This window comes from Schistocerca serialis, chromosome 3 (genome assembly GCF_023864345.2).
Source record: "Schistocerca serialis cubense isolate TAMUIC-IGC-003099 chromosome 3, iqSchSeri2.2, whole genome shotgun sequence".
In the NCBI taxonomy this organism is placed as follows: Eukaryota; Metazoa; Arthropoda; class Insecta; order Orthoptera; family Acrididae; genus Schistocerca; species Schistocerca serialis.
The window spans coordinates 259,762,376-259,781,586 of record NC_064640.1 but is presented as its reverse complement, the minus strand read 5'-3'; the positions used below and the strand labels follow the sequence as shown (position 1 = coordinate 259,781,586).

Below are 19,211 nucleotides of genomic sequence, written 5' to 3'. Positions count from 1 at the left end.
ATCCTTGGCGAGAGTAAATACTTTTTATGAGGGAGTGTGATGATTAACAATATTGTATGCAGCACTAAGGTCAATGTAGGTTATTCCTGTTATGTGTTTCTTTTTAATACTATCTTCAATATGCTAAGTTAGGCTGAAGACCTGTGCAACAATGCTCTCACTTAGTCTGAAGCCTGTTTGCTGTTGGTCAGCAGCATGAATGAGTCAGCTGAGTAGCATTCTTTTGAATATCTTGTATAACTGACACAGGAGAGGTATTGGTATATAGTGTTTGGGATTCCCACTGTGTTTTCCAGGATATAGACTGGCCATTATGTGTGCTTTCCACCATAATTTTGGAATATTGAACCTAAACAGCAGTTATTAAAAAGTTGTAGCTGCCATTCCTTAGTGAACACATAGACGTTCTTTACTTATTCTGCTCTGATATTATACAAACCAGGAGCTTCCCATGATTTGTACTAATTTATTGCATTTTCCAGTTCAGTGATATTAAAATCTTGTATGTTTCTTCATTCCTCTACAGAGGTAGCTTCCACACAGGTCTCTTAGGTTTATTTTGATGTTTTGTTTTACCATTCATGACCATTTGGTCAGTAATCTGATTAGCTGTTACATTTGAATGTGTGTTGGTTATAGTTGGATCTCTGTTGAGGTTCTTTAAGAGTCTTCAGGCTTTCTGGCTACTGACTGACATGTCTAGTTTTCCAATTAGTTTCCAACAGCTTTCTCTCTAAATATGATATTACAGTGCCTGTGTTATTCCAAATTATGATGCAAAATTCCTTTGGACATGCATGTATGTCCAAAGGAACTTTACATCATAATTCAGAACAACAAGGCACCTCAACATTGTTCTCAACGTAATTGGTGTGACATCCACAGGGAATAGATTTTACAGGAACTTCTCTTAACAACTTTGATGAATGGTCAATTGCTTTAGGAACTGGCTTCATGCCCTATGTCATAGTGTCCAAAGTAGCAGAAAATTTTGGAGAATCTGTTTTCTTAAAGCTATCCCTGTGGTAAAATGGTACATAATGTACTCATATAGCAAAGTGAAGCTGGCACAGGATTGGTGTGTTGAGAATGAGGAATAGGGCTGCATATTGTCTCAGTGCATTGCTGTGTTATGCTATTACTGACAAAAATCAAATCAGGATTATACCCTCTTCACCAATGGCTACAGTTAAAGGAAGGTGACAATTTACTTCTATGAATAAGAGATAGCTCACTACCACCTGCCCATTGTTTTAGTAATTCAGCATTGTCATCAATGAGCTCAATCACCATTCACTAGTGTGACAATTGAAAACTTCTACACAAAGTTTACTTTCTGATTTCTGAAGTCATTCAGTCCACTGAAGGAGGAAACTGGAATTTGGTGGCTTATAAACTGATGTAAGCTTTGATTGGTGTACACCTCTTCCTGATGAAAATATACTGCTGCTATGGTTTACAGAGAGAGCTTTTGAGTCAAAATTAATACAAAAACAGCCTGGCCAATGTGTAACTGTTTAGAGGTGACATTATAAATGACGTTATCTCCAAGGTTTCCTGTAAAGCACACTGCTGTCTTTGATATGTATGATTAAATTGCTGCAGTAATATCTTGGGAGTCTTTGGTGCAAAATACTCTTCTCCCAAGAACTAGAAAATGCATGGAGCCCTAGGTCAGGAGATTAATTTAAATATTTATAATTGTTGTGTGGTTTAGTCATAATTTTTGAGGTGTGTTGTATTATAAACAAAGAAAACTTTTAGGACAGGGTAGCAGAAAGCCTCATTAACTTCATGAGCATTTATTGTATAGCCCTCATGTGATTGGTATGTTACAGAAACATTTACCACATGAAAACCATAATATTTTGAGGAAGAAGGTGTGGGAATAACTGTGATAATGTACAGAGTGGGTGTGTGATTCGTGAATGTGTGGACAGACTACATGTCTTGTTGATTATTCTTGACCTTGAGAGAATTGTTTCTTTCTTGCCTTATTTCTTCATATGAACCACACAATGATCTGATTTAACTTTGCCTGATGTTGTTTTCTCTGGTGATACCTAAAAGTTGACATATATTGAAGTAACCTAGAAGCAATAAATGGTTAGAGGAAACAATAAAACAGGAATTCATTAGCATTTTATTAGCTGTGACTTACATACCTGTTGACAGTTTATGTGAAGGAACTCAACAGTGTGTTACTAATGATGACTACCTAACAAGTGATGTTATCTTTAACAGTAACTGAGAAATGTTGCATCATCTGCAATATTTTCTAAACATTGCATTTCTTCCTTTATAGGTTTTTCATTATCATTACAAAAATGATAAAAACAACTGCATATACAGATCAGCCAAGTCAAAATATGTCTAACTGATGCAATAATTTCATATCTTCTTCATTTCTTTCTTTGACACAAAAAACAAGAAATGTATACTATGATTCACTAGTATTAGTACTAGTACTAGTCACAATAAGACACACTGGTTCTGAAATTCTGTGGAAAAGTACAAAATTCAGTATATCTGCAGCCTTATATGACCCTAAGAAAAATTATACATCTTTTAATTACTGTCATTGCTCATGATGAGTCTTAACACATATGAAATAAATAGACTGAGAGTTAAAAAAACTACATTTTACAAGATATTCATGGTCACAATAATAGCAGTTATAAAATCCAATGGAATATATTTGATGTATCAAAAATGCATATTTCATCAATGTATGTAATTTGGCTGTGAAGTCCAAGTGTAAGAGCTAATAAATTCTCTCTGTCTCTTCCATCTTTGCTGTTTTTGAAACAGAATCTTCACAGAATGTCACTTGCTATTTGGCAAGAAGTCAAACTTAGTTGAGAAGTGATTTTTAACTTCAAACAAAGTATGCTTCTACATAAAAAATCTTATAAATTAGAACAGAACATAACTAAATTGAGGAAATATATATGAAATGCTAAATGCTAACTTGAGGAAATATATATGATATGCTTAAATACAGTGATAAACTGATGTCAATAGTTCCATTCATGCATATGGAATTCTAAGATGTGGAACAAGTCAAGATGGTGATTTGCACATCAGCTATGGATTGCTTGGCAATCCTATTGTGCTATTTGCTAGGAGCTTTTCCTAGCATTAAGTATAATTCAATTCCTTCCTTTACTTCCACACTCCCCCATAATAACATAAACACAACCTACTTCATGATGTAGATGAACTCATACACTTTATAAGAAGTTGGAGTAAGGAAAAAGTAAACTGGCTTCATTGAGACCTAGCATATTGTTACCAACACTAAATAAATGATAATGAGACTGGGTTTTACTTTGATGCATTTCAAGAATGATGAGAATGAGTTTCAGTAATGTACAGTAACATCAATAAATATTTTTGTTAATGTTTCATTTGTTCTGTATTTCTTGGCAAATCAATGAAGAAGTTAGTGCTTTTCCCCACACACTTTCAAAAGCCATTAAAACAACTACAGGCACTACCCAATGTGCACATGCTAGCACATGATACTAACTAAAAAAAGAAAGGAAAGATTAGTGGTTTCAACTCTCATGTGCTAGAACAGTAATAGAACAGTAATTGAGGTGAGAGGGATGTACAAACATAATTGGCATAGCTGTCACTGTAACCTCGTGCATCTGTATCCGCGTATTATATATTCACATCCCTTATATTGAAAGATCATATACTTGTTGACTTGGATGTTTGATATATCTTTAGCATAACTGGCAAGAAATCCTTAGCCTGAAAATCTAAGATAATTTAGACTATATTGCTAACTTGATATTTAATTTCGCTTCCTGAAAAGTAATACATCTTGATCTGCTTTTTTATGATTTTTCCACGCTGAATTTTCAATAAAGGGTGTGAAAGTAGTGACAAAGTTTCAGTGCATAAATTTATATTTTCAGCGGATCTTTTATCACTCCTCCAGTGGAAGGAACACCCAGAAAATATCCAGGAAGCACTATCTCGAGTTATACTACTTGATGGAGAAGAACTAGTGAAATTCTTACAGGATGTCCTTGATGCTTTATTTGCCATGTTTTCTACAGAAGAAGGGAACTCTACATCTTACTCGGGTCTTGTCTTCCAGTCTCTGGTAAGAGAGTTGAAAATCAACATTTTTTCACTTTACACATTTTTTTCTAGTGATCTTGTAGTTCCGTTTGTTCCAATATCTGACAATATCTTTAGAAAATGATGGTGATTGTTTTAAGCAATAATCAGCATTTCTTTTGTGGTGAACTCATATGCTCTGGCCTACAAACTTTCCTTTCTTTAAATATAAGTTGTTGATTGTTAACTGTGATATGGCATATTATCTGTAAAGGTTTCTTGAATGATGTACCAAGCTCGTAATTTATTATGGAATATGCATCATGCTAAAATGAGGGAAGCAGTTTCTGAAAACGGTACAAGAATTTTTTTAGACAACAAAAGGAAAGAGAATCATGAGATATAATTCTTAACCATATTTGAAACTGAAATAAATAAACATAATGCTCAACACAGTAATAGGAGCTGCTTTCAAATAAATAGTTGTGGTCAGTAAAAAAACTTCAACTGGTGATTAGATCTCTATTTAATCTACATAAAACACAATAGTCCAGCATTAAAGAAAGCAATCTGTATTTATATAACTGTTTTTAGCATATGGCTTTAACTGGATGTAAGTTTGTTATTATTTATCTCTCAAAGTAATGACAATAACTGTTCTAAATTATGCAAATTGTTAGTCATTAAAGCAATTTGACTAATTTCAAATAGGTCTGAAACTGTAGATATGTCTTCATTTGAAATAATTGTAGCTATTTTTATATCGTCATCTTAAAATTAAAAGTTGTAGTTGTTACAGATCACTTATAAAGAAAAATAAGTTTGACCACCATTTCTTACTACCTTAATCACAGGCCTGGAAAACTAATTCAAATACACAGTAGATTTACTACACTTCACTGCTCTTATATGTCACCAAGTGAGTTGGTGGAGTAGTAAAAGACAGGACTTGTGTTCAGAAAGACAACAGTTCAAATCTCTATCTGGTCATCCTCATTTAGGTTTTTAATGGTTGCCTTAAATATCTTATGGCAAATCCCAGAATAGTCCCTTTGAATAGAACTTTGCTGGTTTATTTCTCTAATTAAAGCTTGCACTTCATGTCTAATGCCACTCTCATTGATGAAATGGTCAACCCTAATATTACTTCTTTTTTGCGCCTGTTTGGACAGTCAGAGATAGGATAGTTCAGCATTAAACAAGAGTGATGTAGTGAGCACTGAAATGTGATTTTGTGAATTACAGCAGAGCAGGGTTCAGCTCAGTAGCCTTTTTCTAATAAGTTCCTAACTAAAAGCAGTGAAAACACTGTCATGTGAGATACCCTGACTTGTTGTTGTTGTTGTGGTCTTCAGTCCTGAGACTGGTTTGATGCAGCTCTCCATGCTACTCTATCCTGTGCAAGCTTCTTCATCTCCCAGTACCTACTGCAACCTACATCCTTCTGAATCTGCTTGGTGTATTGATCTCTTGGTCTCCCTCTATGATTTTTACCCTCCACGCTGCCCTCCAATGCTAAATTTGTGATCCCTTGATGCCTCAAAACATGTCCTACCAACCGATCCCTTCTTCTAGTCAAGTTGTGCCACAAACTTCTCTTCTCCCCAATCCTATTCAATACCTCCTCATTAGTTACGTTATCTACCCACCTTATCTTCAGCATTCTTCTGTAGCACCACATTTCGAAAGCTTCTATTCTCTTCTTGTCCAAACTGGTTATCGCCCATGTTTCACTTCCATACATGGCTACACTCCACACAAATACTTTCAGAAACGACTTCCTGACACTTAAATCTATACTCGATGTTAACAAATTTCTCTTCTTCAGAAACGATTTCCTTGCCATTGCCAGTCTACATTTTATATCCTCTCTACTTCGACCATCATCAGTTATTTTACTCCCTAAATAGCAAAACTCCTTTACTACTTTAAGTGTCTCATTTGCTAATCTAATCCCCTCAGCATCACCCGATTTAATTTGACTACATTCCATTATCCTCGTTTTGCTTTTGTTGATGTTCATCTTATATCCTCCTTTCAAGACACTGTCCATTCCGTTCAACTGCTCTTCCAAGTCTTTAAATGTGATAGCTCCAACACATTTGAAGAAACTGTAAATCAGTGCATCTCACATTGACAATCTGAAACTGTTCCACTGCTTTGAGCTAGGAATTTATTAAAAAGCAGCTACCAGGCTGAAGCCTGTGCTGCTGAATTTCACAACTGATCCTCTTGTAAGAGAGCCATCATATCAAACAACAAGAAGTGAAGATGGTTCAGTGGTTGAGGAAAAACACTCATATGCAAAAGGGAAGAGGTTGTAATCCCCATACAACCATCCAGAATTAGGTTTTTGTTGGTTTCCTTAAACTGATAAAACAAATGCCAGGGTGGTTGTTTTGAAAAAGGTGTACCCTTTATCTTTTCCAAATATTGTCCTATCTGAACTGATGTTGTAGCTCTAGTAATCATCAATGGGACATTAAATCCTAATCTACCTTTCTTCTCTGCAGATTCCCCTCTGCTAATCCTGTTGGACCAATAACCTGAATAAAAAGCTGCAGAGTGGAATGATTCCAGTGTTGTTACTGGAAAGAAAAATTTTCTCGTAGTAAATGAAGTTGAACGTTCATGACTGATTTAAAGTGATACTCTAACTTTGAATGCTGCCTTCACCAGCGAGTGCTTTCCCATCTCATGCATCAGCTCAGGCACATGATGAAACGTTGAGTCTGTCTGTGCAGTGTGCTTGAGTAGCTCCGTTGCTGAGCCACAATTTTAACCCGTATTGTATACTCTATACAATTAGTATTTTATGTCTTGGTCTTTACTGTGTGCAAAAGATGGCACATAATAAAATTACAATGGAAGAACACTTTTATTAGTAACACACAAATGAACAATTCATGGTTCTGACATCAAATAGAAAATTAGAGATACTTCTCGTAGAACGATAGAGTTCACACAATAGTCCAACTTGGTGACTTAGGTTGGTGTTTGGTTGATGTCCAGCTGATGTCCTAGATGGGGATGTGTCCTGGTCCTAGTTGGTGTCCAGTTCAGTCAGGTACAGTCAAATTGGTGAGTCAGTCAGAGTCCTGGGCCACACTGGGTCGAAAGCCAGTCAAACATCGGGTCAGTGCCAAAGACTACTTATGAAGATTGCCTACTGATGGATGAGCTGCAAGGAGCAGCCAGTGTTGAGCTTGGGGTGAGAGCAAGGGCTGCCTAGTGGTTGTGCAGCATCTTAAATATTCCAATGAAAGGATTTCCATGAGCATCATATGAGATGCAGATTCATGTCACATGGTGCACAGACAAAATGTGCCGCATTTGCAGTGCCACAACTAGCTGCATGCACTGCTGGTGGGCAATGCTGGTGCCTCTCATGGAGCTTCATGGAGTCTTGGTTTATTGTAGTCTACAGGGAGGATGATTAGGACAGGATCTATTTTCAGGTTGTGTATGGTAGTCCTTTCTTCTGCTGAAAGGTTAGTGTTCTTAGGAAGAGACCTGGGGAAGGATGAGGAGGCCAAGTTGGAGGTAAGGAATTCCTGGAAGGTAACCAGGGGTGATTAGACAGGAGGGGAGGGGAGGGGGAGGTCCACAGTTGGTTGGTGGTATGAAATGGGAGAGGAAAGGTCCAGTGTTGGGATTAGGTTGATTTTTGTTGGATGGATTGGTGGCAAAGAAGTGTTTCCACTGTAAGGAATAGGAGAAGGAGAATGGATGTTTGACAAGTTCAACATATTTAGACTTGGGTGAAGAGCTGAAGGTGAGGCCTTTGGTTAGGGCTGAAACTTCTGTGGCACTGAGGTTTTTTGTGGAAATGTTAACAGGAGTGTTACTGGCATCAGTCCCAGGTAACCCATTGTCCCTTCATCCTTCAGCCAACTGTTTCTCTTTCCTCTGTCCTGTCACCCCCTCCCAGTATACATACTCATGTCATCTTGAGTGTGTACCCTCAAATCGTGCCTTACATGCTTAGCCCATATATCGGCCACCCCTTCCTCCTGCAATACTAACTGGCAAACCAACTGCTTCTTTCTGAGCCGCTAGCCCTCCCCCCAGCCCCCCTCCCCCATTCCCCTCCCTGCCTACTGCTACCACCTCCCTCTCCCTCTACCCAGACCACCCAAAGATTTCCTCACCACAACCAGTCCATCTCAAAATGCTGCATTGGCACCGTTAGTCTAACTGGCATCATGTAGGGGCGTAGATGTGTATTTGGAGGGGTGGGAATGGGGGTGTTTTCAATGTATAACTACTAAAGTTAACAATTTTTCTTTATTTTGTTTGTGCCTATTGACAATTCAGCACTCCTGCTTTTAAGTCAGTTGTCTGCTTTAAATACAAAAATATTATTCCTATCAAGAGTTTCAAATCAGATAAGGCTAGCTTACATAAAACATCAACTCAATAGTGATATGGACAGATAGTCCAGTGCGTAACATCTACTGTTGATGTATTTATACCTGTATGATATATCATTGCAATGTTACTTGAAGAAATAGCCACAAACATGGCCTAACATATTAGAAAGTTCATATCCAACCATGAGAAAAGGTGCTAACTAATATGCATATGCAAGCTGTGCACAATTTACCAATGAACCCATCGGGTAAAACAAGATACTTGATAAGGATAGTGTAGTAGCAACTGTAGAGTGAATATTATTTAATCAAAATTATTCATTTTTTTATTTATTTAAGTATCCAAATTTTCTTGAATCCAGTTTATGACTGTTTCAGAGCGATGCAGCAATATACACTTGTCACATTCACAATATTTAAAGATACACGTTGAACAGTACCCACGATTATTACTTGGTAGCTTTTCACATATTGTGCTTTGTGCTTTATGTGTGTGTGTGTGTGTGTGTGTGTGTGTGTGTGTGTGTGTGAGTGACAGTGAGAGAGAGAGTTTGTTGTACTGCACCTATTACAAAGTCTAATAACTGCAAGGTGATGAAATTTTTAATCTCTTTATTGTAATTTTTTTAGGTGAGCATATTCAGTTTGCTAGAAGACAGCAAATTTGAACACTTCAAGCCAGTTATGGACGCATATATCAAGGGTCATTTTGCTGCAGCCCTCGTATACAAGTGAGTAAGAAAAGTTTGTAACTTAATTTGAAGCAGACTATTTTTTTCTTACAGGTTTGAAATCAAAATAAAGAAGTGATCAGTCTGAAAATTCTTATGATAATTAGAGTGTTGTAAATGAAGTACCACTTAACATTGATGGAACACAGTATGCACAACTCTGTATGAGAAGGATGTGATTTCATAAATGTGATAAAAGCAATGAGTAAAACAAAATGTTCTTTTGATATGAATTATTCAGTGCAGTTTAACAAAGCATTATCATACAGCACAAGTGTTTTCTGGTGAGAAAGTCTTACTTCATTTAAGAAAAAAAATCTTGGGACAAATCAGATATTGGTTCTTGAGTCTTTGCAGTATTCTCCAACTAAAATACTTGAAAATGTATCAACTTTAATAGGAAGGAAAAAAACTTAAAAGTCATTGACATGTAGGCAGTGAGTGGCAGTCAGGAACATTGAAGTCCATCATCAGACGTAGACATAAAACCCACACATTCACATATGTGTAACTCACACACACAGGGCCACTGTCATCTCTGACTGCTAAGGCCTGACTGTGACTGAGATGAATTGTGATCTGTAATTGGGTTGATAGTGGGGTTACAGAATAGGTGTGCTGTCGGGAGAAGAGAGTTGTCAGGGTATGGGTAGGGAAAGTTTCTACACTGCATACCTGTGGGAGCATGGACAGGATAGTACACTGCTAGGTGCAGCATTGAGAGGCTGTGCTGCAGGGGAGAGGGGGGGGGGGGGCAGGGATGTCAGAGTGAAGAGGAGAGAAGTGGAGGAGAGGAAAAGACTATGCAGGAACACTGCTAGGATACAAGGCATTTCTAGGGGCACAGTGGCAGCAGGGAAGAAGATAGGTGGAGAACAGGGACCAATGAAGACTGATGCCAGGATGGTTTTGGGAATGAAAGGTATGTTGCAGTGAGAGTTACCACCTGTGCAATTTAGAACAACTGCTGTTGGTGGGAAGAATCAAGATGGCACACGCTGTGAAAAAGTCACTGAAGTCAAGCACATCGTGTTAGGTGGCGGCATGCTCAGCAACATGGTGGTCCGGCTGTCTGTTGACCACATTTTGATGGTGGCCATTCATGTGGACAGGCAGCTTCTTAGTAGTCACAACTGCATAGAATGTCACACAATGGTTGCAGTTAAGTTTGTAGATTACATGGCCCTTTAGTTGGGTGGGGTAGGAGATATCTATGACAGGACTGGAGTAGGTGGTAGTGGGAGGATGTGTGGGATAGATCTTGCATTTAGATCTAGTACCAGGATAGGAGCCATGGGGCGAGGGGTGGAATTGGTGTGGACAAGGATATTGCATAGGTTAAGTGAGGGTCAGGATACCAATGAGGGACGGGATGGGACGATATTTTTCATTTCAGGGCATGCCGAGAGGTAGTCAAAATTCTGGAAGAGAACATGCCTGTGAGAGTGGATGCTGTCATCAAGGCTAAGGATGAGCCAACACCATATTGAATTCCAGCATTACCCATGGAGGGTGCCACGAACTTGTAAGTCATTTTCAGCCAGGTGTCCAGATACTTTTGATCACATAGTGTATGCCAGAAAAATTGGTGTGTATTGATTGAAGATCATCAAGTCGGTACAACTGCTTATACAATCTTTATGTCATCAACTATTTTAAAACCAAAAGATGAAAAAGTTTACAGCCCAGAAATGTTTTGTGCCTGATTGATGCCACAATTCAGAAAGCAACTGGATGGTTGACTTGTCTGTATAACACTGTTGTCCATTTAGCGTGCAAAAGTAAGTGGTACTTGCTGTAGCACTGTAACCTTACTGATGTTGGCTGAAGAGATGGAGAACCATTCAGAGCATGTGTTTCTTAATTTATAATGGAAAATGGTGAACTGACATCAACAAGAAATTTTAAAATTGGTTGTTGATACTTAGTGGGAGAGAGAACTTTTGTGGACACCCTGTAACAGGTTCAATTGTGGCGGTAATGTGTTTGTGATGCTGCAGTGGTTTTGGTGCAATGGGTTGCTGCTTTTGCTAACTTCTGCCACATGTGTGTGTTTATATCACTGTGAACAGTGCATTTTTGTATATGGGCACTCAGTGCGCATATGTTTAGTAAAACAATCTGCACACCCTGGATACCACTTCCTGTTGTTTTTATATTATGGTTGGGTGGTTGAGGAACTACAGGAACACAGTGAGTCAAATACATGCCACTGCTGATTTATTGTTTGGGCTTTGTCCCTAAATGGATGTTAGAATTTGAATCCCAAGCCAGAAGACGAAGATGAATGTGATGAGTTCTGATCACGCTTACTGTGACAGGAATCGCAATTACTTTTTACAGAATTTAACTCACTTTCCTCAAAATTTTGCTGTGCTGCCTTCAGTATTTTTAGCAGTTTTAGAGACGATATGCCGCTCTTCTCAAAATTGTGCTGTCGTGCATGTGGCGTTTCAAAAGTTCTTTGCTATTCTTTCAGAGTAACATTTGTTAATTTCAGTGCTGTCAACAAACTTTTTTTTATTGAGAACATATACAATTATTCAATCAAGCACTAATGATTCAGCAAAGGATTGTTTACAAGTCTGAGTTTCACACAAGACTTACTGGTCAGCCCTTTTGAGGTCATATGCCCTTCCACCATAGTTTGTTAGTTTTATGTTCCATGTATCAGTTTCCATGATAGATTGTAATGTTGTGGAACAAGTCATATTACATTCACATCATAAATTTGTACATATGGTTACATTCTGAACATTTCTAAGGTTTCTTTTCCCCAAAGAGAAAAAAAGATACACAGAAGTTGTGTTGGTAAATCCTACCTACCACCTTTTGCACATTACAGTAACAGAAACTCTTCTACAGAATAGATGGAGAGGTCAAGAAGAAACTTTTTTTCTCTGTATTTGAATTTGAATTTATATTACTGGGTAAAGGATAAAGCATTGTGCTCCCCTTTTTGCATTAAAGAAAACCTTAGTGAGGAGTAATGAGTGTCATTTTTTCTTCTGGTATTGTAATTTGTACATCATTGTTCCATTTGAAATATAATGGATTACTTACGACAAACTTCATGAATGAATAAATGTACTGTGAAGCAGTAGTCAGAATGCCCAACTCCTAACTGAGTGAGGTGGCGCAGTAATAAGGAAACTGGACTCAATTTGGGAGGGTGACGGTTCAAACTTGTGTCCGGCCATCCTGATTTAGGTTTTCCATGATTTTCCTAAATCATTCCAGACAAATACTGGGATGATTCCTTTGAAAAGACATTGCTGATTTCCTTCCCATTCTTCCCTGATCGAAGTTTGTGTTCTGTCTCTAATGACCTTGTTGTTGATGGGATATTAAACACTAATCTCCTCCTCTTCCCAACTTCTGAAACACATATTTACAATATGATCATGAGTGAGCACAACGTATTATTCTTACTGCACATTTTTGTGCAATGAAAACTTTCTTTCTTAAAGACCTTTTGCAAGAATGAAAAAAATGTGAAACTAGCTACTACAACATATGTTTGCTTCTCATAGTGCTTAGGGAGCAAACTATGGACTTCAGACAAATACAAATACTCAGGTTTATTGAGAGGGAATTATCTTTGTAAAAGATGAAGTATTTGGTGGTTATTAGACACCACAAAAACACTATGTTTTGCAACATCATTTGTACTACTTGTGTAGAAGTGGATCTGCAGACATCTGTAGTATGAGTTCCAATCTTGGCCTTCATCCACCTATACAACATACTCTACAAGCCACCTAGCAGAGTGATGCGCAGGGTACTTCTGGTACCACTAACTGATCCCTCCCTTCCATGTTTGAGTTGCAAATGACGTGTGAGAAGAGTGATCCTCCGTAAGCCTCTGTATTAGCTTCTGAATGAAATGGTACAATGGTGGCAGTGATGGTGGATTTTGTGCTGGCTTGATGAGCTGCTGTATTATAAGTTGTTGCTGCTGCTGTTGTTCTGGAGGTTGCTTCTGTAGTTCATCTTGCCATGCCAGGTATTGCATTTGAAGTTGCCACTGTTGCTTTCATTATTATCTTGTTTTGCATACTGTTTGATCCACATTTTCATGACTTACAGATGCACAATTACTAAATTTAGTGTGTTGTTCTCAGACATGCACCAAGTTTGAGTCCTCATTATCACCTGCTATGGTGCAACACTCTCTTTATCACACAGAAAATATAGATACACTGTGATCAGTTGATAGTTCACAATTCCAGTCTATGCTGGGTCCTTGTAAACTGTAGAACACTCCAAGAGAATAACCCAGATAGTCCATGGTCAAGCCAATCTGTCAATAATACATAGAGCAGCAGTCCAAAACCTAGTCAGGTTGAAATCCAGTAAAGAGCCAGGGTATGAAAGTACCATGTATGCAAGAGAAAGAAATCAGTACAGCACAGTTTGAAGTGTCTTGCAGCAGACTGGCAGCTGGGTTTTCACTTTGACTTGATGTCAGTGGCCAGGTCCTTGTAACTAGTCCCTCTTACCAGCCACTGGAGGAGTAATGTTTCCAGAGAGCCTGAAATATGCCATTGTCAAACCCGTATTTAAGAAAGGTGATAGGAGAGGTGTCAATAACTACCAACCTGTGCCATTGCTGACTTCATTTTCAAAAATTTTTGAGAAGGTGATGTATCATAGAATAGTATCTCACCTGAGCAATTAAATAATAAAATTGTGGCAGTTGGTATTTTCTGTTATCTTCTAAGGCATTTGACTGTGTAAATCATGGTTTCCTCATAGATAAATTGAAGTTTTATGGGATAATGTCATATACAACTAAAACAATGCAGAAAGTTGTACTTGCTAATTCAATTAATGTAGTCGGGGGACATGATTCTGACTGTGGAGATACAATGTATGGTGTTCCCAAAGGCTCAGTCTCAGGTCTGCTATTGTTCCTCATATATGTTAACAATCTACTGTCTAATATATAACTAGCAGAATTAGTTCGTTTTGCAGATGACACTAGTATTTTATCAATCCAAGCATGCATACAGAAACAGAAGGCATGGTAAACAGTGTTCTTAAAAGTATCATAAATGTATTATTGACTTGTTTTTTTGTGAATGGCCACTCCTTCAATTTTAAATACAAACATATTGAGTTCTGTGCATCTAGGGATACTACACCAATGATAAGTGTAACATATGGTGAGGAAATAATAAATAGCATGGAAAATTCAAAATTCTTAAGTGTCCATATTGATTAGAAATTAAACTGGGAAAAGCATGTTTTGAAATGCTTAGAACAACTTAGTTCAGTCACATTTGCACTTAGAATCATTACATATTTCGGGGAGGGACAAATCAATAAGTTGACATATTTTTCATATTATCATTCAGTACACTGGGGTGAGAAAGTCATATCAGACCTCCTTCTGCCTGGCATAGTGCAGCAGCTTGAAGTGGCATGGATTCAACAAGTTGTTGGATGTCCCCTGCAGAGATATTATGCCATTATGCCTCTGTAGACATCCATAATTGTAAAAGAGATGCCAGTGCACAGTTTTGTGCATGAACTGACCTCTCAATTATGTCCCATACATGTTCAATGGGATTCAGGTTGGTTGATCTGAGTGGCGAGAACATTTGATTGAATGTTTCAGAATGTTCCTCAAACTAATTGTGAATAACTGTGGTTGGTGACATGGCCCATTGTCATTCATAAAAATTCCATCCTTATTTGGAACAGAAAGTCCATAAATGGCTGAAAATGATCTCCAGGTAGCTGAACATAACCATTTCCAGTCAATGATTGATTCAGTTTGGCTAGAGGACCCACTCCGTTCCATGTAAACATACACACCATTATGGAGCCACCACCAGTATGCACAGTGCTAAATTGACAACTTGGATCCATTGCTTCTTGGGGTCTGCACCACACTCCAACCCTACCATCAGCCCTTACCAACTGAAATTGGAACTTATTTGACCAGGCCATGGTATTCCAGTCATCTAGGGTCCAACCAATATGGTCACAGGCCTAGGAGAAGTGCTGAAGGCAATTGCATGCTGTTAGCAAAGGCTCTCATGTCAGTCATCTGCTGGTGTAGCCCATTAATGCAAAATTTCGCCACACCATCCTAACAGATATATTCGTCCTGCATCCCACATTGATTTCTATGGTAATTTCATGCTATGTTGCTTGTTGTCTGTTATCATTGACAACTATATTCAAACACTGCTGCTCTCGGTCATTAACTGGAGGTCTCTTGCCACTGTGTTTCTGTGATGAGAAGTAATGCCTGAAATTTGGTATTTTCGGCTCACTCATGACACTGTGGATGTCGGAATACTAAATTCTCCAACAATTTCCAAAATGGAATGTCCCATGCATCTAGCTCCAACTACCATTCCACATTCATAGTCTGTTAACTCCTGCCCTGCTGCCATAATCATCCCAGAAACCTTTCCAAATGAATCATCTGAGGACAAATGAGAGCTCTGCCAATGCACCGCCTTTTTATACCTTGTGTGTGTGATGCTACTGCCATCTGTATAAGTGCATATTGGTCCAATGACTTATGTCACCTCATATATTCTGGGGAGATAAATTTTGAATAAAGAATGTCATTATTGCTCAGAAATGTGCTGTAAGATTACTATGTGATACTCACTCATGTTCATCTTTTAGACATTTGTTTAAGGAGTCAGGCATTCTGACTACTGCTTCATAGCATTTTATTCCCTCATGAAGTTTGTTGTAAATAACCCACTGCAGTTCAGAAGAAACAATGATGTACATAATTACAATCCCTGCAGGTAAACTAACATTCATGACTTCACATTAAGATTGTCTTTAGCACAAAAAGAAGTACACAATGCTGTAACTAAAATTTTTGATCACTTACCCAGCGATATGGAATGTTTGATAGACAGCAAAGTAAAATTTGAAAACAAACTGAAAAGGTTTCTCCTTGACAACTTCTTCTATTCCATAGAAGAATTTGTATTATTGCAAAGTGTACAAGGTGGTTCATAGGAATTATTGTCTCATATCTGTATACTAGGAAAAAAAGGTTTTGTAAATGTTCAGAATGTTGCAGTATTTACAGTAAAATGGCTTGTTCCACATTCTTATGATTTATCATGCAGAATGATCCATGGAACATAAAACTATTTAACTAGTGGACATCACAGGGCACTGATCTCACTGTCAGATTCCAGAGGTATAGCAGTGTGCTGACAACAAATAAAAAATCTTTGTTGAGAGAATGAGTAACTGTTTTAACTAGTATGTTGTTTACACATTCTAATCTTTTCTATTTTCCCTTAAAAAAAATCTTTGACCTCATTCGTCATCTCAGACACCCCTCTCCAAAGTGTATGATTATAGTAATGTAATGTCAAAATCACTGAATGAGCCTCTCTTCACACACAGAACAGATTGAGTTTAGAGAGCAGAAAAGCGATTTGGTACATCCATCACAGACAACATACAAGAAACTTTAGGCAGTGGCAAGACACTATTACATTTTGGCAGTTTTGCCACAGGTTGTGGCAGTTATTTTGCTTTCATTGCTAGTATTGATGGTGCAACACATACATAAGGAAAAAGTAATAAGATAGATCCATTCTATAAGCAGCTGATACTGTCAGTGGCTGCAGCAGCATGATATCTTGTGTCCCCATATATTTATCATCGTGCTTTCATTTCGATTTACAATACTTGAGAGTTGTATTGAAACAGTTACTTCTTTCCTTTACTTTCATTTCTATGCCTAAATCACTTTACTTACAATTTCATTCATTTTATGAAACATGAGTAAGGATAATAAAAACAGCAATGTAGTGCCCTACTAACAGAAACCAGAATTAGTGGAAGTTGTGGTGTCATTCATATTGTAAATTTCAAACAACACTGGAGAGCAATGTTGTATGTGATGGATGCTCATGTCACGTGTTTTCATCTGTCTATAATAATATTTAATGGTTTAACTGAGATGTCTTTAGCAAATATGTAAATCCAGTGAACCAAACTGACTTACTTGGATACTGCACCCAGCATCTCAATTAATCTTAAGAAATGCTTGTAGTGATATGTCCTTTTCTGAAGTGATTGAAGGTTCTGTATATTATCTCTATAGACTACATACAATAAATAAACAAAAAGCTTGTTTATTATCTTGTTTCCTGGCCTTACAAATTAAGTACTGAAAATCTGTTGTGATAAATGAGTAGATGGCAAATCCTCATTTTAAGAATCTGCATCAGTTTTTATGAAACCACTGATCAGTGTTGGAATTTTGTTTCTCTTGTCTCTATCAGCTCATTATGATTGCAAGTAATATTAAATCATCTGGATGTTAAAGTGGTAAGTGCTTATCTCCCTTCCACATGGTCACAAAAGTGAGAGGGGCTCAAAAACATGAAATGCATCTCCTATTAATGCTCAGACTTCTAAATGTAATATTATACAACACACGTTAAAATAAGTGCTTATTTGTGGTTAAGTACATTATAAATGCATTTTAATTCTTTCTTTTATGATCACTGTAGATACCAAGAATACTAATGATGTGAATTATATTATATTTCAGGGGCTTACTGAGCAGTGTGGAACATTGTGCAAGCTGGGTTGTATCTGCTGAAAAGCAAGAACCATTACAAAAGTGCTTCCACTCTCTTGAATATATTTTCAAGTTTATCATTCAATCACGGCTATTATGCGCTCGGGCTACTGGTGGACAGTATGAAGACAGCTTTAAAAGGGATCTTTATAATGTTTTTGCAGCTTTAAACAAGACATTGGCCACTTCATATGATGCAATTTTACCAACACAGGTACAAATTCATGAACATTTTTCTGTAAAAAGGCTTGTCCTATTTCCTGCAGAATAACTAATTTTGTATGTAATAAAATGATAATAATTTTATTTCTGTATAAACTTACATAATAAAACAAAATTCAGCTCAGCTATTTGTTAAATTCTCAGAGAGAGACAGAGAGGATTAGTAGTACTTACTTACGGGAAACACAACTCTGAGTACAGATCATAGAAATACATATAAAAAGTGAGAAAGATCTAATGCTGAGTTTGGTTAGTATGTAAGGCACTTAAATTCCAGGTCTGTGGTTTTCACAACTGTTGCAACAGGACACTTACAAATAACAAGCCAATCATTTCAAATGATTGCAAATTAAAAATAATTTTTCAGATAGTTTGATTATGATGCATTATTGATCAGTCTCCATCATGACATCTAAAGCTCAGAGATGATGCACTTTTCATCCTCTAAGATGGTAAGTGTTCCTGTTTTTACTGATGGCTGTGTTCAGAAATCCAGTGATTTGAGTGATGAGGGATTATAGCATTTCTTACACACTGTCTTCATGTTTGGTTGCTAGTAATGGCCCTTGATTTCAGTTATTGCAAGGAAGCCATCACATTGCTGTTCATCAAGCTGCAGAAGACCACACAGGTCAATACATTGCTGTTTCAATTCTGCAGACACTTTTTGAATTTGGAGCACGTTATGGACAGTGCTGAAACGGAACTAATGTTTTGCAATTGAGATCTAATCTCACTTAGCACTTTTCCATCACCCTCATATAAAAGGGAAGGGAGACAAAAAATAAAGCAGTGTTCTGTGCTCTTAGTGAACTGCTGACCTCTTGTATCATCCCAACCGTTCTCTCTCTCTCTCTCTCTCTCTCTCTCTCTCTCTCTCTCTCTCTCTCTCTCTCTCTTTTTAACTGTCTGCTGTGCTGTGAGTTGAGTACTAGCCAACCTCTCTGTCTATTCATGGATGGGCTAACATTAACTTGTAAAAGAAAGGCCTTCTTGTAATTTAAATTCCTGTGTTAATAGTTAATAAATTCATTCCTTTTCTCTAGAATAATCTAATTATTATTTTTGGAACATCTTTTGTATTTATTTTCAGTCAGGTTACTTTAGATTTTGAGTTGATGAGATGTAATAATCATTTATAATAAGTAGATGTAATAAGAATTTACTTTCTCCTTAGCTGTGGATGACCCAAAAAATGGAAAAAAGGTTAAGGTTTATTTT

General features: G+C 37.4%; 1 protein-coding gene across 1 annotated transcript in view; it reads left to right on the top strand.

Moving 5' to 3' along the window:
• Positions 1-19,211, top strand: part of LOC126470030 (dedicator of cytokinesis protein 3) — a 1,043,796-nt gene that overhangs the window by 907,548 nt on the left and 117,037 nt on the right. The window contains exons 15-17 of the mRNA XM_050097517.1: positions 3,930-4,120; positions 9,081-9,181; positions 17,739-17,982. Coding sequence (XP_049953474.1) covers positions 3,930-4,120; positions 9,081-9,181; positions 17,739-17,982 — 536 coding nt within the window. The remainder of the gene's footprint in view (positions 1-3,929; positions 4,121-9,080; positions 9,182-17,738; positions 17,983-19,211) is intronic.